The sequence below is a fragment of the Mercenaria mercenaria genome, chromosome 12, assembly GCF_021730395.1.
Source record: "Mercenaria mercenaria strain notata chromosome 12, MADL_Memer_1, whole genome shotgun sequence".
In the NCBI taxonomy this organism is placed as follows: Eukaryota; Metazoa; Mollusca; class Bivalvia; order Venerida; family Veneridae; genus Mercenaria; species Mercenaria mercenaria.
Window position 1 is genome coordinate 46,495,631 of NC_069372.1, and position 25,241 is coordinate 46,520,871.

Below are 25,241 nucleotides of genomic sequence, written 5' to 3' on the forward strand. Positions count from 1 at the left end.
TCCAAGATATTTATTATAGACGCTTGAATGACACAATATTTTGCCTTTTGACGAATGTATGCATATTATTTATTTTTCTAAAAACAAATCACTTATGGTATTCCATTACACATTGTTTTCTTTGCAATTCAATTAGTTGGTTCTACTATGCTTTTCTTCTTGGAATCAATCACTTTCATTTCTTTGTCAGTTGGAACTAAACAGTATTCAGTTCTTGGCTGTCCATGTACAGTTGATTCATCAAATGACCAAACACGTCGTAAAATAGGAAAGATGTACATCGGTTCCGTGGGAAATTCTTTATCTTTACCTGGTATTGAGAAGTAAAGTTGTCATTCTTTCTTTGGAAAGAAACACAAAATGATAATGACATTATATGACTACTATTTGTTCGTAGTCAAAATTATCAAAAACTAAGAAGCAAACGTTAATGACATGTTATATTCCTTCTGAACGCGTGTAAAAAGTACTACAGATGTCTTCTTCATACATTGTAGTGCTGAATCAAGTAAGAGATTGATATATTCAAAGTTTTGATGACGCAAAAGGCAGCAGATTAGAATATATTTGTAACAGCTGCTGTCCTTAGCCAACTCGATTTTTGAAATGTAGTGAGAATTTCAACATTTAAAATGCGACACTGAAGTAGTTTTGGTCCGATTGTCTCCCTTCTTACTATGATAATAATACTGTTAATATCATTATTTATGAGAGTGACATATCTGACTTTAGCATGTATAATAATTCTATCATCCTATAATATTACCTGTAATAAAACTGACAGCCAAGCCAGTGATTATAACAATCAGAAATCCTATGAATCCAAGCCAAATATAAGACAAATCATAGATGGCAAGATGATTGTTACTCACACTGTGATGAACACTGAAATCAAGAATAAACGTTCGGTAATAAAATCAAATAATTTCCTTTTTGCCCAGTGCACGAAGTAATAACTTACTATTTACATATGAAATTGGTGGTATTATGCAATAATATTATAAATTATTATGTTACGAGTAATCATTTGACTCTTAACCCTGACTAAAAATAGCTAATAGTCCAATCATTTTCAAAAAAGGAAGTGCATGACGCACATAATTACTTTTCCTTAAAAATAACACGTTTCTGATCTTTCAGTTGCAAATATTGTTCCGTAAGTCATTTTTGACAGGTTTATTAACAGCAGAATGCCATATAATACTTTAAAGCTAATATGAGCCGTCCCATGAGAAAACCAACATAGTGGCTTTGCGACCAGCAAGGATCCAGACCAGCCTGCGCATCCGCGCAGTCTGGTCAGAATCCATGCTGTTCGCTAATGGTTTCTCTAATTGCCTTAGGCTTTAAAAGCGAACAGCATGGATCCTGACCAGACTGCGCGGATGCGCAGGCTGGTCTGGATCCATGCTGGTCGCACACCCACTATGTTGGTTTTCTCATGGCCCGGCTCATATCATGTTGCTTTTAAGAGACATCACCCGTAATATTAAAACGTTAACATAGTTAAAATCAAATGTCGAGTGTGCATTAACTCAGTTCAATTGAAATACTTAGAAAATCTCTTATATTTGAATAAAGTAGAGTGTCACATTTTTATAATCAAAACCGTTTCAAAAATTAATTTTGAAAAAGATATTTGTGTAGTATTTGTCTAACCTCAGTTATCTTATTTTTTGAAGGAGGGACAAGTTAGGCCAGTGGTTACTTTTCCGGATTTTGGTGGTGGAGAAAAGCCCAAGGAGCATCTCCGGGCATTGTTTAGGGCATGGACGGGCAACTTGGGAAGACTACCGACATTCTTAAGGAATAAGGTCAGTAATTCGGTCGAAAATGTGCTTCCGTGGTGTAGTCGAAAGAAGTCCATAATAAATAGATCCTAATTTTCACATTTTTTGCGCAAATTCGTGTAGAACGAGTGCTTTAATCACCGTTTTTCACTACTAGAAGACATTCTGCATGAAATGAGACGGTTTTCATGTTCATACAGCCCACATGGCAAGTTTTGCAGATCGAAACCGGAAGTAGGTGTTTATTGCGCGGACGAGAGTAAATATGCGCCATTTTTAGGGTAGCAGACCACAACTGACTGGCATTTCACTAGGAACTACATAACCCCCTAATTTCTTTTCATTTTTTCGTTAATTTTTGATAGAACTTTCATGAAAAATAGGTGTAGGAAAAAGTGATGTTCTCTAAAGATACGTAAAGACGACCTGAAGTTGTCGCTTTTTATATGAAACAAAGAAGGATTTGAATTACTGACCTTTAACCTTAACCACTTTATATTTGTAATCCGTAATAGGATAATTATGAACTATATTATATTTTTAAAGATCCTGATATAAACTGAATATCATAATAGCAGGATCTTTTGGAATTTTTAGAATATCATTTAATTTAATAATATTAATTTTATGTCAGGAAAAAAAGTAATTTACTTGTGACAAAAAATTGGGACAGGAAAATTATGCTTTGTAGAAATTTTACAATGTAAAAGTTGTATGGAAATGTTTCTTTTAGGCTAAGTATCATAATATATCATGAAAGTGTTATGATAATCCATTCGCAAATTAAACCGAAATTAAATTCTAGCAGTTGGAATAATTGCAGAAAGTTGTTATGGAAAATTCTCAAAAAAAATTCGACGATGAATTCTGAAGCTAATTATTTTACGTGAGATTATAATACACACACACGCGCGCGCGCAAACACACACACACACACACAATTAGAAGTGTTGAAATACAATTTCTGAAAAATATATCCACTTTAAAATTCTGTAGCATGCAAATGTTTATCTTATAGTATTACTAAGTAATATTAAACTTTCTAAGACTTATAAAGCGGATTTCTATCTATCTCTCATGATTGATATAATTTTCTTCATTCAATAATACAATTGCTGTTTCAGATATACAATTTCTTTATTTTCAAATCATTATGGAAAAACCCAATTTGAGACTTTCTAACCTGTGGTAACAAAGATGATTATGTATTTGTTAGAATTATGCGCATCTGTTTAACAAAGATATTAGCATACACTTGATAAGTAGCTTATAATTGATACTTGCTTGAGCAAATCCATAGTTGTAGTATTATTCCCGTAACGAGCCGAAGATATATCAAATGTTGAACCTCCGGTTGGTAGTGTTAAATTCAGCTGAGTTAAGTCCGTTTCATTTTGGTAACACCCGGATGTAGTGACTGGAGGTGACAGCGGAGCTTTATTTCCATATAAAAAGGAGCCAAGAGCAATCCACATATTGATAGCAATTCCACACATTCCCCCTACGAAAGCACCCTATTACAAATGCAGAACAGTGCAATAATCAAGTTGGTTTCCAGATAACTTCAATAAATTAAGCAAACTACTTTCTAATTATATCATTGATAAATTTACTATACTTTTATATGTATTCTTGGAAGAAAGCATTTAACAATTATTTGAATATCAACTATTATTATTCAACTTTACAATATTACACACTGTATTAGATCAATTGCAAACACCATATGAAACAGACAGAGCTAATACAAAACATAACTGAGCCAATATGAGAAAAACAGGGCCAATACGAAAAAACTGGGCCAATACGGAATTCAAGCATTTTGATTGGTTCAAAAGAGAGGGCCAATACGGAGAAGCCACTTCCGTTTGATTTTTAAATGACGCCATTTTGTTTTACATCAGAGTTATAGATTACATTTTTTTTTCACGTTTTGATAAAAAAAGTCATCCAACATGTTCATTTAATAACCAAGTATGACTGAGCGGGATGTACGTCTTCGGAGATTACAACGGTACTTTCGCTTATTCGGTATTGTGTAAAATGCAAGTGTTTCCTGTCAGAAATTCTAGCAGTTGTCAAGGAAAATAATAAGAAAATATGGAAACTCAGATTAATTAAAAGGATGAGACTTATCTTTAACAGACATTTTGATAGTGTGGACTATTTGTGCAATGATAAATAGCGATTCAAGTGCTGGAAAGTGGATGAATAAATTGGCGAACAAGAGTGTCAGTTGTGAACTGCAAACAATTTCGGATAAGAATTAAACGAGGCATGGGACTATATAATATGTGCTTGATTGGTTGTATTATCTTGATCAACACATATGAGCCGTGCCATGGGAAAACCAACATAGTGGCTTTGCGACCAGCACGGATCCAGACCAGCCTGCGCATCCGCGCAGTCTGGTCAGGATCCATGCTGTTCGCTAACAGTTTCTCCAATTCCAATAGGCTTTAAAAGCGAACAGCATGGAGCCTGACCAGACTGCGCGGATGCGTAGGTTGGTCTGGATCCATGCTGGTCGCACACCCACTATGTTGGTTTTCTCATGGCACGGCTCATATGTGTATAATTTTGTGTCTCGTTGCTTGCAGCCTAAAAGGAAACGACTTTTAAAGCAGTTTTTATCACAATTCAAATGGTATGGTACTCGCTAAAGAAAATAAATAGGAATTCCAAAAAATAAGGTATGTTCTAGTTACTCTTGATTTTGTCGCATTAAAAGTATCTTTCAAAATTATTCTCAAGTACCTACATACAACTCATTCTGTTTTACTGGCGAAAATGATCATGATTTCTAAAATACGTCTAAACTGTAAACAACTTGTCAAAGAATGACACGATTTTTCACCTGAACGTGCATAGCTGTCATAGGTAACTCACAGAGTTCTTATACTGTTACCGCCAACAGTTGAAAGTTGAATAATAATATTATCATTAATCAAGCGATTTCATATTGGCCTAGTTATTTGTCCTCGGGCAGTCGTATTGGCCCTCGGCCTACGGCCTCGGGCCTATACGACTACCCTTGGACAAATAACAAGGCCAATATGAAATTGCTTGATTAATAACATTATAATATCAACTGTCTGAGAACATTAACATCTGAACTGTTTATTAAGTTCACGTTACTGTTTTGGTGGTCGACTGACAGAATAAAAATAATCAATGTCAGATTGATTGTATATGCATTTTTAAGCAACTATACGGCGCGAGAAATCAAAATTTTACATTTTTGTTAGCCTGTGGAAAAACAGCACCGAGGAAAAATATACCAACAATTGGACCACCGGCTGCACCAAAAGCTGTACTGCACATCTGTGTTCGATAAAAGAAATAATTAGATTATATCAAAAATCGACTTAGGAATAAAGGCATTTTTTATGATAAATGTATCAAAGTAAGAACAATATCCTTTTAAGAAAATCATGGTCAAATGTATGTAATGGGGAAGTGGTCAGGTACTGCCAATCCATCGTTTCCACTTTCGATGTCCGACCCGGGCACTGGAAATTTTAACTTGCTGATCAAAGTACTTCCACGTTAAAAAGTGTACTGTTCTAAGACATATTAGAGGGTAGGCAAGAAGTTCCTGAACACCACGCATGTTAAAAAACCAGACTGTGCATTCCACTAGAACAAGTTTATGACAGGCGGTCATATCTGCATCTAAATTTTCTCTTTGGGCTTTTACTTTCTACGCTCCTCTTCATTGTATTGGCAGGTGACAAATTTCGCACCTTAAATGGCTGCGTTCACATATCTGAGCGTGTTTTGGTAAGGTAATTACTATAACAAAACAGCCTTTCCAACAAATTTCATAAGACCATGATGATTGTATTTTAAAGAGTTGAAAATCCCACTATACCACGTAACACATAACATAATTACCTGTGTCACTGGACCTGTCAAATACTGTGATAGATACGCTAATGTAACAGTCAAAATGCCGGATACTAGCACTAGAAACATAAAGAATAAAATAACAGAAAATGTCATGTCGTTCTTTATATTATGAATAAACAAGTTTGTCTGATAAAAGCTTGAAAGAATTCGTTTTCAAATTTAAATGCAACTTATTATTCTCCATCTTATTTAAAATGCTAATCTTAGCTGAACGAATTAATACAATGAGATATTACTTGACATAACATTTATACACATAATATATTACATATATGTTTTTATATGTTTTATAGACATATATTATATATATATTGCAAATTTTAAATATTGAAATGTTAGACTGTATTCAGTATGAGTGTATACCTAATAACTTTAAAATGAATGTCTTTTTAATCTGTTGAGCCTCCTGTAAGTAACCAGACAGGATATCCTGTAGAGCGTTTGTAGCCATTGAGTTTATACCCGAAGACAAGGTACTAAAATCAGATAAGAGTTTAACAATAATACGTTAATTACAATATCTAAATACAGCTTCTTTTTATTCAAATGGAAATGCAAACAAGCCATGTTTACAGTAACTGAATGTATCGTAAATTAAGGTCAGCATGTTTCTTTTGTTTTTGTTTAGTTTAAAGTCACATCATCACAACGTAACTCACACAGCTTTTTTGGTTGGCACCAAGTGCCCAATCGTGCAGTATGCAGGTACGGGTTGTTAAATGGGTAGAACCAGAGAACTAATGCAAAACAGCTTGATGGAATTCACACGAGTCTTCACATCCCAAGCGAGGTTCCGAACCTACAGTGTTGTGAGGCAAAATTGATTCAAACACAGCGACCTTAGCCACTAGATATATGAGGCCAATATTTTCAACAGTTTCTCATCTTGCTAACGCACTAAGCCACACGTGAGTATTACCAAATAGCTATTAAAAGCGTCAAGAATCAATTAATTGAATAAGTAAAGAAGGGTGGTTTCAATATCATTACTGGTATCTTGAAAATCGCCTCAGAACGTACCGCTGTGGGATCCAGGTAACAAAAAAATGCATCCAGTTTGTTAGTATTGTTATTATTAATATAATATAAGTAATTAGTATGACTGAGTGAACATATATAGAAAAACACGAATCGTTATTAGTATTTACCTTAAAGCTCCGCTGAAAACCGCTGCAAGAAATATCCCAGCAAGTCCTGGTACATCGCTTAACGCATTCAAGACGAAATATATCATCAACTAAAATTCAAAGCAGATCCGACATACCTGCCTGAGTTAACCTTTTTAATTGTATTTCAAAGTAAGCCGCTTTCAATACATTATATTCCGAGCGTTAAAACACTCGAAACTAGAAATAAAAATGTTTCCTCGTCATGTGCATATTTATCAAAACGAATAGTTTAATACCAATTAATTCAAGTCAAGTTATGCAAAAGACTTTTCAGCGTAAGTAGGACCTAACCAACAATTCTATAATTTTTTTATTCAGAAATAAATTCAAGTACACAGGAAAGAAAATCAAAACATTTGCTTCTATTTCAACTTACTATTCTGTAAATAACAAACCTGATTCGGATTTGACACTTGATCACCAGCCAAAGGATCACATGCTTTTATAACAAAGTATGCATAAAGAACCAGCCCAGTCAATGCAAGTATGCAAGCGAAGGTTATCGCCAGTGGTATATTCAGAAGGGTTGCACTAAGTAGATTTAAAAAAAACAGAATCAAAATTGATTGGACAATCTGACAGAACATATAAATGAACATATGAATTCAAAGAAATGAATTTGAAAAAAAATATACCGACAGAAAGGAGAGTCTTTTGTATGTTATAATTTTCGAAATATCTTAAACAGGATGGAAGTGAATTCCGAGCATGCAACAAAGGTAATGATACACAAATGGTCTGTAATAAAGTTTTATGCAATTTACCAAACATTAGCATACCAACGACTATACATACTTCTTCGCATCCTTAGCTCTTTCTATGGAAGAAATCCTCTGTATTGCCGACTGGCTACAACAATTTGGAAGCATGTTAAACGTAGCACCGATAACACATCCCCACACTGTATGACGTACACGTGGATCTGGGTTTATTCTATGGAGAAAGAATAGAGATTCAAACTATTTTGTTCATAGTGACTTCAGCAAAATATTTGCAAATGCCAGTTGATCTAAATATGTTTGCCAACTTGATAACACATGTAAATTTTCATTCCGTTTGTATCAAATTTAGAGACAACTAAATTATAATAGATTTGGTTTAATTGAGTCTGTTCCTACGAGGCTGCATCAGTACGTTATTCTTATTATACTAAACATGACTAAACGGACTCCTAGATCCGAAAGTACTTGAGATAGTAACAACGCTAGTCAACGACTTTCAAGTTTTTACCAGTAAAAGAATACCAAAGCACCATAAGTTCAAGCTCTGGGAGCATCTGGCGTTCAGTACAGCTCTAACGGAGTAAGAAAATAGTCCGAAATCAACTCACTTTATTACTAAATACCGGCATTATTTAATATATTAGATATTCGACTGTATGATGTTTGCAATGCTTGTCTGAAACTACTAATTCTATTCATATTCTTAAGATATTATGGCTGATTCTGTAATTATAATTTAAGAAATAAAAATAACGACATTCAACGTTCAACTAAGTAAATTACATATGAAATTATGAAAACTACACTTTTAAAGCTATCTATAGTAAGTAAGGGGGCAAAAATGACTGCTGAGCACTAGATAGCCATTTAGTTGTTTTCGTCTCGATCCTGCAAAATTAATATTGTGAGATTTCAAGGTATTGAATATACTACTGATACGCATTTTAAACATTGATTAAATAATAGAAGCAACAGAAACCCTTCTGTTTGAAATATAGCACGGAAATTTTACGTCCGTGAACAGAAATGATGTCGTTGCACTCACCAACATAGAGTTCCGGTTGGGTAACCATAACGTTATACATTTTCATACAATTATCTTTGTCTGAATCGAGAAATGCATTACGGGCATGAATGTGCAGTATGTCCTACAACATCGTTTTTCGTAAGATGAAAAGCAAACCTTATGCACGATGTGCTCTTGGATTACTAGCAATAAATTACAGGATAAACAGAACACAAGACTTAACAGCGCAAGTCGTAAAATAATACCGTTTGAGAAAATTGATCACAAAGACCGAATGATATAGATATATACTCATCAAATTTAATCCGACCACCTTTCGACGACAATTCGAAAACTTTTGATAAGCTTCCTATTTCTTTTACACTCTGCAAAGAGAAATACGTAAAAGATAGCACTGACATGGTAACAAAGCTACTAGTCACAAAATGTTTATGTACGTGTCAACAAGGTTCGAATTGATAAGAATCGGTTAAAAAAAGTGTTTGTTTTGCAACCACTCGTTCCTAGGTGGTGCCACATTGTGTTTCATGGTCTGTCTACTAGAATGTGTTGTAACTTTCTTATGAGGGGCCTCCGTGGCCAAGTGGTTAAGGTCGCTGACTTCAAATCACTTGCCCCTCATCGATGTGGGTTCGAGCCTCACTCAGGGCGTTGAATTCTTCATGTGAGGAAGCCATCCAGCTGGCTTACGGAAGGTCGGTGGTTCTACCCAGGTGCCCGCTCGTGATGAAATAATGCACGGAGGGGCACCTGGGGTCTTCCTTAACCATTAAAGCTGGAAAGTCGTCATATGACCTATCATGTGTCGGTGCGACGTTAAATAAAACACAAAACAAAAAAAACAAAAAAAAACTTTCTTATGTATTTTGGAAGATTCCTTAAACCTTTAACACATCATTATATACCCTGCTTTAGAATATGGAGAACTTAGTCGTTGAATCTGCTTTGTTTCTTTGGAATATGGTAGGCATCAATAGGTTTCATCTGCCGTTAACTGGTCAGACTCTCCAGTGCTTGCTTTCCATTGTGCTGCCTCAATTGGTTCCTTTTATAGTTAATTTAATCCTCGCTATATGCTTTATATCATCAATGCAATAGTTTCGTATTAACATTAATCATGTTAAGATTATACATGTACTGCTGTGTGGTTGTGGTTTGGTAAGGATGCGTTCTTTGACCTATTGAATATTTAAGGGACTAACCAACATATTTTAGGCGAAAACTAATTTCTATAAAACATCCATAAAAAGTGAGTACTATGAAAGTGACTACAGTAGTGTTAAAAACTTACTGACAGAAAATATTTGCAAGACATTCTTATAAATAACCATAATAAAAGTACTTAAGGTAGTAAACCGTTGCAACACTTTTGAAATAATGCAGAAAAATTACATTCTTCTTGCATTTTTACCAATATCTAACTTTAATTTTCTCCACATTTATCGCTTTCTAGTGTCATATATACATTCTATACCAAACTTGATGGACAAGAACGTGTAAAAACTTTTTTCTCTGCATTACGTATGTCTGTTTTCAAGTGCATACTGCGTGAAATAAATCCACATGCATAATGAATTAATTTACGGACATTTCAACATTCCATAACACGCCTGGTAAACAACAGAGCTACCTCTTTCAGAAGTATACGGTAAATCGCTCTGTCGCAACTTTCGAGCTAGTTTATGTCGCGATAAAAGAACGTCAATAAAGGTGAGTGTGTGACAGGATGGACAAACCGGGGTCAGTTACTATCGCAACAACTTAACACTCATAACAATATTTACAGGTTTATTTACAGAAAATGATTATTTACAGTGAATGAAGAAGAAAAAAAATCTTATTAGAAGAAAAGAATGAAAAGGACACTAAAAACATCTGAGCTCAGTATCTGTTTTCTAGAAAATGTACAGTCCTATAAATAACAGTTCATTTCTATTGTGACGTATCGCAGGTGTTACCTTTTACTTCAAACTTAAAGTAGCACAAAGAACTAATCTTAAAATAATGTCCCGTTAAACCGTGAAAACGTTGCTTCATTTATGGCTCCCCATGACAGGTGTTTGTATCCCTGAGCTGACTCAATTGACTACAAAAATCAGCGTCTTGGCGGTTATGGCACAACCATGGGACGAAGGATCTCTACGCTGGGAAATTCACATCCAGGCGAGTAAAATCAAGTGAAGCTCGAGTAAAATACTTCCGGGTCGTGACATCATCACCAGGTAAAATGTTGATCGACCAAAATCTTTTACCAAGAAAAATCAAAGTGACATAATTTCGTCTAGCTGTCGAAAATGGTGTGCACTAAAGATATCTAGTCCAGTCTATTTGTAGGGTTATGTCCCGCCAAATATTGGATTTCACGAGACTCACTACATAACCGTGATATTTGAATATTTCGATTTCCACGGGAATCACGATATAGCCGGGAAATCCGACAACTTTGGCGCGGATTTGAATTTGACAATTTAAGGCCCGTTAAGTTATAGAATACAGAAACACGTGAGAGGTATTTTATACGTAAAATCTGACATTTACCTCATTTACAAAAAGATGATGCAATACCTGCATCTAAACTACAGATATATTGAGGCCCGTATGTCAGTTTGTGACAGAGTGTCATCATAGTTTTTGTATTTTTACAAGCATTGTATTGTATATTGAAAATCGGGGAATGGTATATGGCATGTCAAACGTTGCTAAATTATATATGTATGTTATTATTATTGTATGTTTGTTATTGTTATTCAATGTCTTGTCATTCATATTCTAAAAGTCATTATTGTTATTCTATATTTCGTTATTCTTATTGTATCTTTGATATTGTTATTCAATGTCATGTCATTCATATTCTAAGTATTACCATTGTTATTTTTATTGTATGTTCGATATTCTTATGGTAAAAGTCATCATTGTTGTTCAATATCTGACGATTCTATTTACAAAACGTGTCGCTCTTAGTCTATGTTATGTGATTGTATTTGTATAGCGTGGCTGAGCTATTTATATCGCGTGTAATCGCACATACAATAAGAATATCAAGCTTACAAAAACAATAACGAATATACAACAACAATAACATACATATATAATTAAGCAACGTTTGACATGCCGTAATGGTAGGCGATTTAATTTTGATTTAACTTTACAGAGATAATGTATTCTTAATTTGTGGTCGTGGCGATGTTTACCAGCAAACTGATTTAGCGGTAAAATTGGCTGTTTTGTCATGAAAACACTTTTATTGTCACATATCTGCATTTTAACTGATATCAAGAATCAAACCGAGTAGGCGTGAGATAATTGTAAGGTATATAATGTATTTGGAAAAAAAAATTTCTATTAAAAATGGTTTGCTAGTATAAATATTCACTTTTTTATTGTGCGAGACGGCTCTGTCGTGAATAAGATAGTCATGTCGCTAAGGAGACAGCTCTGTGTTATATTTACAGTTTTGAACAGTGTTGCTCGTAACAGGATAGTAGTAGTTATGTCCAGTTACGAGATGCAAATCAGTTATCACATTTTATACCGATACAACATGTGTATAATACATCTTGCTTTATATATTTGTAAAATCAAATCTGAATATAATAATACCATAATTACTTTCATTGGAGGACACAGTCCGTTTGTTTGTACCTAAATACAATGTACAAAGTTTTAAGTTTAAAACAGTCGTACTGGTTCATCAGCTAAATAAAATTCATAGGGAAACTTTTCGTAGAAGCTTCTTATTTAGTGTGTTAACAATGTACACATTAAAATAGCAACTTCAATTACACATACAATAGCTGACCAAAAGATTAAAGTGATCGATCCTCTAAATGTTAATACTTCTTGTATAATTGAAACTCTAATATTGCTATTTTAATTTCCATCAATTTATTTTTATTTGAATCTATCAGACGAGTTATTAGCAAGCGTTTGGCTGAAAGGGACTGGACTTCAGGTTAAGGGTAAAATTATCATTCTTCAAAATTGAAATTTCGTCATATTATGCTGTAAGAGCATTAGCATCATAAAAATGCATAATCAAGAAAAAAAAAAAGAAAAAATCATGCCCAAGCCGGTAACCGAACCAGGGCCATCGTGGCAATAAAAACTTCCCCGCGATGAAATACGTATTTCAAAAATATTGGCATTTTACCTCCGTTACACCGTAACAAACGCTTTTCAGTTTTAAATGCAAAAATGGAAAAACGATTCATTCCCGCGTCTGTCCATAACAGATACTCTTTTTGCTTTATTATTTATTTCTTGGCAAGAAAGGAAACCGCATGCGCAGCCATAAGATCTCGAATCGAAAGCTGGAATCTTAGGTTAAATATTTATATGTTTTTAAATTTTTACTTTCACTTTCATAAAGTTGAAAGCAAGGCTCTGATTGGCTAACGGAACTATCGTCCGAACGTGACCCTCAAGATTGTATAAAGCGGCATTTAGCCTAATGAAACATCTATATCAAAATACTAGGCAAATTAATACATATATGCATGTTGAATGGAACAGTGACTGTATATCATTTAAAAAGTGAACAATCCAACGTAAATATTGTAAACTTCACAATATAGCATAAAAATTATTAACACAAAGCTATCTTATAAAAACAGAGCTATCTCCTTGGCGACACGACTATCTCATTCACAACAGAGCTGTCTCTCACAATAAAAAAGTTAATATTTCTTCTCGCAAACCATTTTCGGTACAAATTATATTTCCAAATACATTGTATACCTTACACATATCTCACTTCTACTCGGTTTGCTTCTTGATATCAGTTAAAATTCAAATATCTGACAATAATAGTGCTTTCATGACGAAACGGCCCAGTTTACCGCTGAATCAGCTTGCTGATAAACACCGCCGCAACCATAAATTAAAGATGAATTAGCGAACTTTAAGTTCTCTGTAAAGATAAATCAAATCTACATCGCCTACCATTCCCTGATTTTTGATTTTCGATACGCTGCTTGTAAAAATACTAAAAATTTAATGACACTTACCTTTGTTGACGGTCTTTTATCGCGACATACACTAGCTCGGAAGTTGCGACAGAGCGATTTACCGTTTACCTCTAAAGAGGTATTGTTTACCAGGCGTGCATAAACCGTAGGTTAAGTTAAGGTATTTAAATGCACCACTGGTGAGTTTTGCCAGTGTAATTGTACTCAAACCACAACTCCTTATCCCCAACAACTCTTGCACTTACAAGCTATATAGCTCTTGTAACAGTAACAAAAAGAACGATGTTATAAACAAAAATCGTATTTATAACAATAGATAATATCAAACAATTTATAGATGCAAAGGACGATAAGCACCCGGTGGACTTTTCGAACAAACCATCAAGAATCCTACGCAAACACAACCAAAATGGAAAGAGTATTGTAAACTGTTAATGGACTGAGCACTCAGCATGAGGTGTTTCTCTAAATAATCTTACAGTAAAATATTTTACGATTTTTTATATATTACCGCACCCTTTCTGTCGACCAGTCACCGAGCAATTTGGCGTTCAGGGCGATCTTACAGCAAATTATGATATGCCAAAAATGCAAGCCCCCGAAGCCTAAATTCAATGAAAGCCCCAAAAGGCTACATTCAATAAAAAGGTCCAAACAGATAAAAGAATTAATAAATTCGCTGAATTTCTCATTCGCCATTAAGACTGAAGACTGATCGTAAAAGGAAGTAAAATATTATCACAATTTTTGATAATAAACGCAATGTTTATTCATTGCCCATATATTGAAAACGTTCATCATTGTAGTACTCAAATGACTACACGCTACGCCACATGTTATTAATTGAGTAATATATAACACATAAAATGTAAAAAGGGCTACACTTATATCTACTTGAGAGAAATTGTATTGCTATAATTTAAGCCAACAATTTTAACTTATCATTTAGTACGTACTTACGGTGGTATGTTTAAGACATGCATTTATCTTTTATAAGATTAAATGATCTCGAGCGCACGGCATCTTATCTCATGCGCTGGACAAACTATCTCGTGCGCACGACATGTTATCTCGAGCGCTTGACATTATGTCCCGTCTGATACCAATTCAAACGCCTATTCAACGCCCACAGTTTTTGTTTTTATTTCGTTTATACTTATAACCGTTACAAGGGTACGTATGTTTCAAACTCTTTTATCAAGTTAAATTCACAAACTGATAAAACAAAATGCAGCAAAAGTTAAGTGATGACACATAGGAATAGATTTAAGTCCTTGACAAAATGAAAATATATCAACGTGTTTCCCTGTTTCTCTTTCTGACAATGGGCGAATTTATACCATCAGTCGAACTGCGATTGGTTGCTATTATAACATGCTGGAAGCACCATTATATACATTTATTTTTTTCATTACCCATTGAAGATAAAACTGTACTTGTGTGAAGTTCAAATAACATTTGAATAGGCGGGACCCTAATTATCTTCTCGTCCGTATGGTCTTACTGATGACCTGAACCGAAACAAGGGCCCTTATAAAAATAGATAAGATGTCGCTCGAGATACGACGTCAAGCGCACGAGATGAGATGTCATACACACAAGATAATATGTCGTGTGCTCGAGGTAAGATGTCGTGTGCCTAGGATAAGATGTTATGCGCATGAGGTAAGAAGTCGTAAAAACGAGATACAATGTCGTGCGCTCGAGATAAGATGTCATGCACTTGAGATGAGAGGTCGTGCGCTGAAGATAAGATGTCGTGCGCTCGATTTAATATGTCGTGACTACGTGATAAGATGTCGTGCGCACAAGATTGTTTAATCTTATAAAAGTAAATTCATGTCCTAAACATACCACCGTGCGTACTGAAAATCATCTTTTATTATACCTAACTTTTGTCTACAATGATAAAATCCCATTACCCGAGAAAGAGATATTTTGACTATAAAAAATCATTTTCAACCTTTTTGACACGTGACCAAGCGAAAGTGACTGTCACGTCATGTGACCGCGCTGACATTTTGAATATCATATAAGGGCAAATAACTGCTTCAATATTTTAGCCAAATCATGACATGAGTGCCTCCCTTGAACACATATAGTATTATATATTATTTTGTTCCATGTTGAATTTTTAATGAAGATGACTGATGAATTAAATGAATAAAAACATATTTTAAGTAATAGAAAGAGCATTGAAACTCGGGGGTAAACGATTTGTACGAGGGGGCGTAGTCCCCGATTATAAATCGTTTACCCGAGAGTTTTAATGTTCTTTCTGTTTTGTATCATAGCCATCCATGTATGGTAGTTCAGTAGGCGTTCCACATTGCTATATACAGCAGTTCAGTGAGTACTTAAAATCCTTGCTTTTACAAATGTGTAAAATAAACCAATGCGAGCACAGAAAATCAATAAAATACACTTCGCTGACTGCTATTAGAGACACACCCATACGCGCTGGCAAACTTTCCTATCCAACAGTGCGGTAACTAGCGTGCGGGTATTTTATAACTTTCATTTACCGCACCCTGCACTCAGTGTATACGATTTACCTGCACCAAATTTGTTAAGAAAAAACACCGAGCTATGATACAACTTTTTTTATATACTTAATTTTGTACGGTATAATAAAATAAATATCACATGACAGCGTGTGTGACATTGATATTGTCAACCCTCGAAACAGAATGTCCCCACTCGGCTTTCGTCTCGGGTGACATTCTGCCCTCGGGTTGACAATATCAATGTCACACACTCTGCCATATGATATTTATATATTAATATACGGGTCCGTTTCGAGATTCAACTACATTGCGATTTATCTAATAATTTCTCGCATACCCCTATGACGTTTCCCAGATAATTGCATCTTAATAAATTAGACATATCTTTCATAAAAATAATCACTAATTTGTTCGTAAATGTTTAAATTAATGAAATTATCAATTAAAACATTTTTATATGCTTAGTGTGTCTGCAATCTGAATACTTCAAGTTCATGACTTCTAAAACGAGATTACATTAACTCATTTTTAAGTTTTTGTGTGGGAAACAGGTGTCGTTTATTTAGTCAGAGTACATTAAACATTTAAGTGAAGCCGATACTTTTTTTCTCATACCAATAACAGAACGAAATAACTGAGATAAGAAACATATGTAAAATCAGTAATTACATCAAGATGTCATAAAACATTTACAAGCCAGATAAAATATCAATAGAGAAAACAATCAATAATGGTAAATATTGAACTGCATTTAACCGCAATTCTAACGCTTAGATTGGTTATTTGAATTGCTGACCTTTCAAACCATTAACGCCGCATCTAACATTAAATGTACGACAAATTCATACATTAGTGGAAATAAAGGTTAACCCTTAACTTGCAAAATTTCTAAAATGGACTGATCCATCATTCCATTTGTGCCGCACCACTTACTATTCGAAGGGGTGTTCACTGAAAATTTACTGACTGAATAGCGAACAGTGCAGACCTTCATCTACAGACCTTCATTCATCTGCACTACGGCAAAGGCAGAATCACTTGCCGCCAGCAGACTATAGGTTTAAGTCTAGTGGTATATGGATAACCGCCAATTTATTCATATATTAAAAGTTAAAGCTGTTACAGCTGCTCACTGTAGCGTAAAGATTACACACATATATAATAACAATATTATGTTTAAAATTGTCCTCTACTTCGTACTGCGAAACAGATAGTGGACAGATCGCTATATTAATAGTTAAATTTTGATGTACCTGAAAGGAATGAAATCAGGAGTGGTGCAATGGTGTCTGAATTATCAGTCTTATTTATCTTTTGGGTAATGGAGCAAAACAACGTATCACACCCAAGTATTTTAACTGCATTGATATAGATACCAGAGCTCTTTGCATACTTTGATTTTTCAAAATATAGTGGTTTTTACAAGTGCACCGGTTACGATTAAAAATTTGTAAACAACGGACTCTGTCTATGATTCATTGAAACGATTGAATGCCAGTCTATCTTAGTCAAAATACTGATTGACAGTGAATGCCATTATCTTTATGTGTTGCAGAAAGGTATTTAGATGTAACTGTAATTTCCTATCAATTAAAATCCTCTCAAAACTGGTAAAATGATTGCTTATATTTGGACAAAACTCACTGTCTTTGCCGTTCGCCAGCAGCTAAAAGGGCAAATATAACAGATTCAGTGTAAGTTACAATTCACTGGTACTACCAGTTAGTAAGTTCATACTCTAAAAAGCATTTTTGACTGATTGAAACATTGGCAGCATAAGATTATATTTTTTTTAGTACACGAAAATTGCCGTTAGGTAACAAAATGAATATGCCTATAATCCGGAGTACACAGATTATGATGTTATTGTCACAAAGTTGTTGAGTTACATTTCCTTGATTTCAAAATTTTCTTTTACATGAAAATATTAAATGCTCATAACTTAACGCTTCTGCTTAAAATATTGTCAATATATCTATTTTTGAGAAATATATGGACATTTGCCTTCATTTCTAAGCTTTTTAACTTCATTCCTATGATTTTAAAAATTAGGTTCTATCTCTAATTGATAAGGGCCTAACTTAATAATTTATTTCATGAAAATACAAAAACTAATTTTCAACAAAAAGTTCCCACAGGAATAATAATAATCGACCAGAAGATGGGTATAAATTAATGATTGTTGGTGACGGGTTTTAAAACTTTGTCATGAGTCGACATGGTAGAATGCTACAAACAGAAAAGGTTTCATTCCAATTATGTGCGAGAAATGTAACATTCTTCATGACAAGTTATTTTTAATTAAAGCAGTAGATTTAACATTTGTTCGAATTGACTGGGACGTTTTGTAACTAAGTAAATGCGTGAAAAACTTTGTTATTGTTCATCTTTAGTTTATCTAGTATTTTGCGAACTATTTTCTCTACAGAAAAGTTCATAGCAGATTTATTACATATTTCATCATTTCAAGCATAATAATTACGACACTAGTTATCGACACTTTCGATATAAATTAATACTTACCAGTATAAGGATAACAGCCAGACCACCATAGATCATAACAAACTGGAATGTATCAGTCCAGACCACGGTTCTCATTCCTCCCTGGTAAAATAAATGTTCCTTTATTCACACTCTATAACGTGATAGCGCGACACCACCAGATAACATGACACCAGATCGGACAACGCGACACTCTAAGGCGATTGTTGTCGTTTTGAAGTAAGTATTAATTTTTCATTTTTTTCTATATACAATGTGAATCAATGAAAACCAGATTCCTACCAGGTTTGAGGATAGAAAGAGGCATCTAAAGGAATGTTTTCTGAATAAAAAAGCCCACCAAATAATAGTACAGATGGCTAATCCATGGCCAGATTTCCATTGTTTTGGATATTGAACAGAGGATTTTTTCTCATTTCTGAAGCAACAAATTTTACTTTACCCTCAATAAAAAGCCCAACAAAAAGTCAGTAAGAACCTTCCCTAGGAACCATGTGGTGTCAGACAGAACATTTTTGGTATACCCATCCGACTTTAACACCTCGTATTTTCAAAGTTAATGGAGATTTCGCCGGGATATTTGGCAGACAAAGAGAGATAATGTTGGGCTTTTTTATTGAGGGTAAAGCCAAGCTTGTTGCTTCAAAAATGAGAAAAATTCCTCTGTTCAATATCCAAAACAATGAAAATCTGGCCATGGACTAACCATTTATATGATTATTTGATAGGTTTTTTAATTCAGAAAACATTCCTTTAGATGCATTTTTCTATCTTCAAAGCCTGGTAGGAATCTGGTTTTCATTGATTTTGAAAAAATGAAAATACTTACTTCAAAACGACAACAATCTCAATAGAGTGTCGTTTTGTCCGATCTGGCGTCATGTTATCTGGTGGTGTCGCGCTATCATGTTATAGAGTGCGTTCATTGATATAATTATATAACGTTTTAATGTGAAGAAATACGTAAGTACTTTTAGAATATCAATAATTTTAATAACGACTTGTACAAGTTCATATTGGTTGTTATACTTAACTCGAAAATTATTTATTTCGTGGGGATAATCTCCTTTTGTCACAATTGTCTTCAATTCAAAATTTGTGCATAATTCTAGAAGCATGTCTAAAACGCACTAGGATCATTCAATATATCATGAAACTATTGCTATAATGTCTCTGGGATCATGGAGTGCATACATTTTATTTTAATAGAGTTCTTTTTCTACCGGCGCCATGGGCGTTCAGGGAGTTGCCCATTTCATTACCTCTCATAAACAGACTCAAGCAAACCGAGTCTGCTACTATGTTGAATGGTTTCGTTTTATGCTTCCAAAGGATCCTTTCACAAACTTTATTGACTACATTAGTGCCTGTAAGGCGTAAATCTTTTATTAAAAAGTCACAATGAATATTTGTCCCTTGATTGTTCCAAATGCATGTCATATTGAGCACTTTTGAAATTACACGTCTTATATTCTGTTCCCCAAGCAAGTTAAGAATGCCTGTGTATAATAGATATAGATATAGATAATGGTGTCTATCACACAAATACGGGAAAAAAGATATCATAGTTCAAAGACAATTCGAAGTAAGAAAGTCGTTGCTGCAAATCGATGGTATATGTTGCGCCTAAAAGGTCCTGTCACAATAATAATATCACATGAAGCAAAAATCTTACAATAGCGGTGTAAACAGTTCCTATTAGTCCTATTATTACAATAGATAACCATACAGGGAGTCCAGCAACTGAAACAGAATTATCATAAATAATGATATCAAAGTTACCAGCTAGTTTAGGACCGAATTGTATTCGTTGTGTTGCTTAAGGTAATCTATGGAATGTCAGACTTATTACTTTGTACATTTTATCAACATTTCTGTAACAACAGCTTTAACATGCTAAAATATGTGTATGACACTTTACATTGAGAGTTATCAAACGCAGAGCCGATGAGTAATTATCTAAAAATTTAACATATCTTTGATAAATTTAAAACAAAAACATGAAATTAATTATAACAAATATATTGGTGTATCATAATTCAACATCAAGTTTGATACAAACATCTAAAATTGTACGTTTAAATAAAGATAATGTAAATGAATGAAACTATATAATACTACCTGCTTCTAGCGCAAGTGCTGGGGAGTACAGGACAATGCTGACATATAGAAGCTGAAACAAGATACATAAAGATGACATAGCTCTATGAAACAAGACACAAAAATGATACATCTACATGGAACAAGACACATAACGATGATAAATCTACATGAAATGGGACAAATTGAGATTATACAGCTACATGAAACGAGATACGCAATCATAATGCTACATGAAATAAGTCACATAACTAGGATAAAACTATATGAAACAAGACACATAACAATGGTTCATCTACATGTGTCAAAACATATTAAATGATACTGTAAATAAATAAGCGTGCAATGATGCAGATTCATGATCAAAGACACATTAAGATTATACAGCTACTTGAAACGCGACACGCAAAAATGACACATATTCACTAATGAAAAAATATAAATAATGATACAGCTACATAAAACAAGACACGGAAAGATTATACAGCTACATAAAAAGACATATACAGATGATACAGCTAAATGAAACAAGACAAATAAAAATTATACAGCTACATGAAGCAGAACACTTGAAAGTGACACTAATTCGAGAATGAAAACACATAAAGATGATACAGCTACATGAAACAAGACATATACAGGTGATACAGATACATAAAATAAGGCCATAAATTGGGATACAACTCATGAAACAAGACACATAACGATGCTTCAGCTACATGTGTCAAACATATTAAATAATATTTTAAATAGAATAAGCGCACATATGAACAAAATGGCTTTTGCTTTGTTTGAAAACAAATACATTCAATACTTGCACAATCATATTATGATATAATTTCTTACGAAAAATTCCTTTTATGTAGACGTATCGATGCATATAGCCTGTAATTGTGTAAACTAATTTGTATTGCTATCCAATACTAATGAACTTCTATGACAGATTGTCTGTCTTGTTGTGAACTGCTCAGTGCTATAAACGTATATGTGGGGAATTATATATTTTCGTTCTTCTGGTATCAAATGTGATATTTTATAAACTAAAGAAAACAAGAATACCGTTTGCAGTATGCCCATTGTCATGCCGAGTAGTTGCACTGCTCTTGACTGGAAACGCCTCCGTAAATACTGCAGTTATAAAATATACACTCAAGATGACTAAAGCCGCCTATTGCAACTGCTTTTATCATTTAAGTCAATAATATATTTTTCTATTAATACAAGTAGTTTATAGATTTAATTCTTGCTTGACAGATATTATTTTCCCGTGTTTTGACGATGCTAGAAAAACTCGTCTAACACCCCAGGGTAAAAGATGAATCATGTGCTGCAATTTATGAATGAATTGGTAAATTCATATGCTACTACAACATAATAGTGCTCAAAGGAAAAACATTCATTTTACTTTATTATTTGTATTAAATAAAGAATACAGCATGCAAGAAAAAAACTATCACTAGTTAGAGATGCGGATAGAAATATCTGGCTCTCCGTTAACTGTTTTTCGGTAACTCTGCAGAGCCTCGATAACGCCTCAACAGTTACATTCGAGCATATATTTCCGTCCACACCTTCATCCAGTGAAAGATTCCTATATGTTTAAAAGTGCATAGTCAAACGCTACTCTATGTGATAAACGAAAAATAAAAGGCATTACAAGTGCTGTTGCAAATTTTTAACACTGAAGTGCAAACTTTGCTTCGATGGAACATAGCGGATCATATTATTTCAATATTTCTTACTTTACTTTCATTTTTTAAAATTTGCTATGTTTTGAGATGTGCATGTATTGAAACACATTCATCACTCGGAGTACTTAGCAAAATATGTTTAGATAAACAATAATTATGAACATAACGACAAAATATTTTTAAACAAAGAAGTTTGATATTTTGCACCAAACAGAACGTGGAGAGTTGAGGTATATGTGATATAATGCAAAGTGACACCCGGGTATAGGTTAAAAACCACCAATTCTTTTTCAGTAGACTTCCATTATAACACAATAGCGTGTACGGTCATCCAATCGATACATACATGTATATTTCTAGTCACATTTTTTTCGAGAACTATCTTAGTTTCAAAAACAAAAAAAATATCGGACGAAAACTTATGAATAGGGATAATTCATTTAAGTAATTTTCGTGTTTACAAATGAGATGACCCATTGTTTACATCGTTGGTATGGCAGGAGAAATTCTTTTGATAAAACTTATTTTCAATACACATAAAATATAGCTAATTTTGTCTAAACGTATAATGAAATACTGAAAATGCAGTAAAAAATCAATTAAAAAATAGTCACTTCTTGGTTTAGTTTACATGAACGACCAATCAAACCGGACAAACGTTACCTCACTCCAAGGTATATACCTTATTCACAGTAAGTTCCCTGTACTTTTTCGAATTGGTTGTCTCTGACCTAAAACCAAAGACCTTCCGTAAGCAAGCTGGACGGTTTCCTTGTATGAAAAATACAACGCCCCGAGTGAGGCCCGAACCAACATCGGTGTGGTGCAATTAATTCGAAGTTACCGACCTTAACCACTCGGCCATAAAAAACCCAAGTAACACATTGATATTCAAGCATGCAAAGGGAAAACAAAAATGCTTGAGTCACCCGAGGTCTCAAGTTAAAAAAGCTTGCGCTTAATATAACATATACGTCAATATCAATGTGCATTTCAATCTATATCTACATCCAGATCAAAAAGCGATTTACGCATTTTGAATTGCCGTTTGCAAAAATTAAATGTTGTTTACATTATCTAGTTATAGTTTATTTTCGTGTGAGACAGATGTATCAATGATTAATTAATTTTCGCAATGTATGGGTAGAGATGCATTTAACGCAAACCTGTCAAAATTCGGATGCAGAAGTCAAGCATGAAAATTAAACATAAACAATAACAACAAAAACTAGAATACCTTACACAATCCAATTCTCTCTCTCTCTCTCTCTCTCTCTCTCTCTCTCTCTCTCCTACCCCATTCTCGCAGCATCGCTGCTTTGTTTATAGTTATGCAGCTCGTCTATCTGGCGTACAGTTCAAAATCACCTGGGTATGCCCCTTGCCATTGGTTTATTTAAGAAAGAATACATAGAAAATGGTATTTTAACGTTATTTATACATGTTAAAGAGGTTATACGTCAGAGGAATAATTTCATGATTATTCTTACACCTATTTGGAGTGTATTAATTAAAAAAAAGCACGATTTAGCTATACATTATTTCTACTCTAATATGCCCTTTATCAAAACCAGAACAAAAAAGAAAATAAAAATTATAGTAGCGCTCTTTTTTGGTCGCAACAAAAACATTGAAGCTATTGCCTGTTAACGTGAGGCCATTTTAACATAAGCGTGTTTAAACAAAAACAAGTATATCAGAGTAATGAACAAAGTGGTTAGCAACGTTGTAATTTAGTAAAGATAAAATTTCTCTTTGAAAACAGTGTATTGTATACAGAAATACATTGTCCTAAGTGAACAAAGTGGTTAGCAACGTTGTAATTTAGTAAAGATAAAATTTCTCTTTGAAAACAGTGTATTGTATACAGAAATACATTGTCCTAAGTGAACAAAGTGGTTAGCAACGTTGTAATTTAGTAAAGATAAAATTTCTCTTTGAAAACAGTGTATTGTATACAGAAATACATTGTCCCAAGTGAAATAACCGAAACATATATTTGGTTAATTAAAGGGCCCCTATAAAATGTGTATATATTGACCAACCAACAATCAGTTATAATCAAAGAGACCCACTTATCGGTTCCTAACTCATTAAGATAGTGTTTCATAGGGATACCATTCCCCCCCCCCCTCCCCCTCTCCCACCTCCTTTAGACCGTTGCAGAAATGGGAAACAAAAATGTTAGGTGTAAAAGACTCACTTTTTTCACTTCGTGGCTCGACAATTGACTTCAGACCCAACTTCAACCAAAAACAAAATTAGTTCTATTTCTTTAGTTGTTTTAAATTATAAATCGTACCTCGTATGCGCTGGTCAGCCTCAGTGGATGCATCAAAGGCACGATGAAAAATGCCTGTATAAGATATGCAATAGTCAGCCCAAAGATCGTATAAACCACCATAGTGCTATACAGATAAATTTCGCTTGGATATCCAATTATAGAAACTGCGGATTGAAAAGTTACTGCCAACGACAGTGCAACTGGAACAAAATGTATCTGCCGATTGCCAAGAATGTACTCTTCCGTGGTCCTCTGCTTCTTGTAAAAGCCGTAGTAAATTCCGATCGCAGAAGATATAACAACAAAGATCACCATAACAACATAATCCGCAGTGTGAAAATCTAATCGTTTCATTATTGTTATTTATTAGATAAAAAGAAGTAACAAAATAGTGAAGTAATGTTTAAAAAGGAGCGTGAAATCTGTCCTTAAATGTATCTAATTATTTTAATCACTAGTTATTTTTAAATATCCCAGTCTGAAAGAGGCTCGTATATTATCTTAACTTTGATACATCTTTTATCTTTTCAAGGGACACGAGCGTGGAGTAATATACTGCCGCGGTTGAAC

At 34.1% G+C, this 25,241-nt stretch overlaps 1 protein-coding gene across 1 annotated transcript; it reads right to left on the minus strand.

Moving 5' to 3' along the window:
- Positions 1 to 25,241, minus strand: LOC123535277 (sodium-dependent multivitamin transporter-like). The gene is made up of 15 exons (XM_045317867.2): positions 24,690 to 25,241; positions 21,756 to 21,824; positions 20,718 to 20,769; positions 20,272 to 20,339; positions 18,618 to 18,698; positions 8,912 to 8,985; positions 7,667 to 7,804; positions 7,267 to 7,402; positions 6,851 to 6,939; positions 6,066 to 6,178; positions 5,688 to 5,758; positions 5,028 to 5,114; positions 3,075 to 3,304; positions 767 to 885; positions 1 to 310 (listed from the first exon to the last, which is right to left on the minus strand). The coding sequence occupies exons 1-15, from the start codon at positions 25,023 to 25,025 to the stop codon at positions 129 to 131; spliced, it is 1,845 nt and encodes a 614-aa protein (XP_045173802.2). The 5' UTR covers positions 25,026 to 25,241; the 3' UTR covers positions 1 to 128.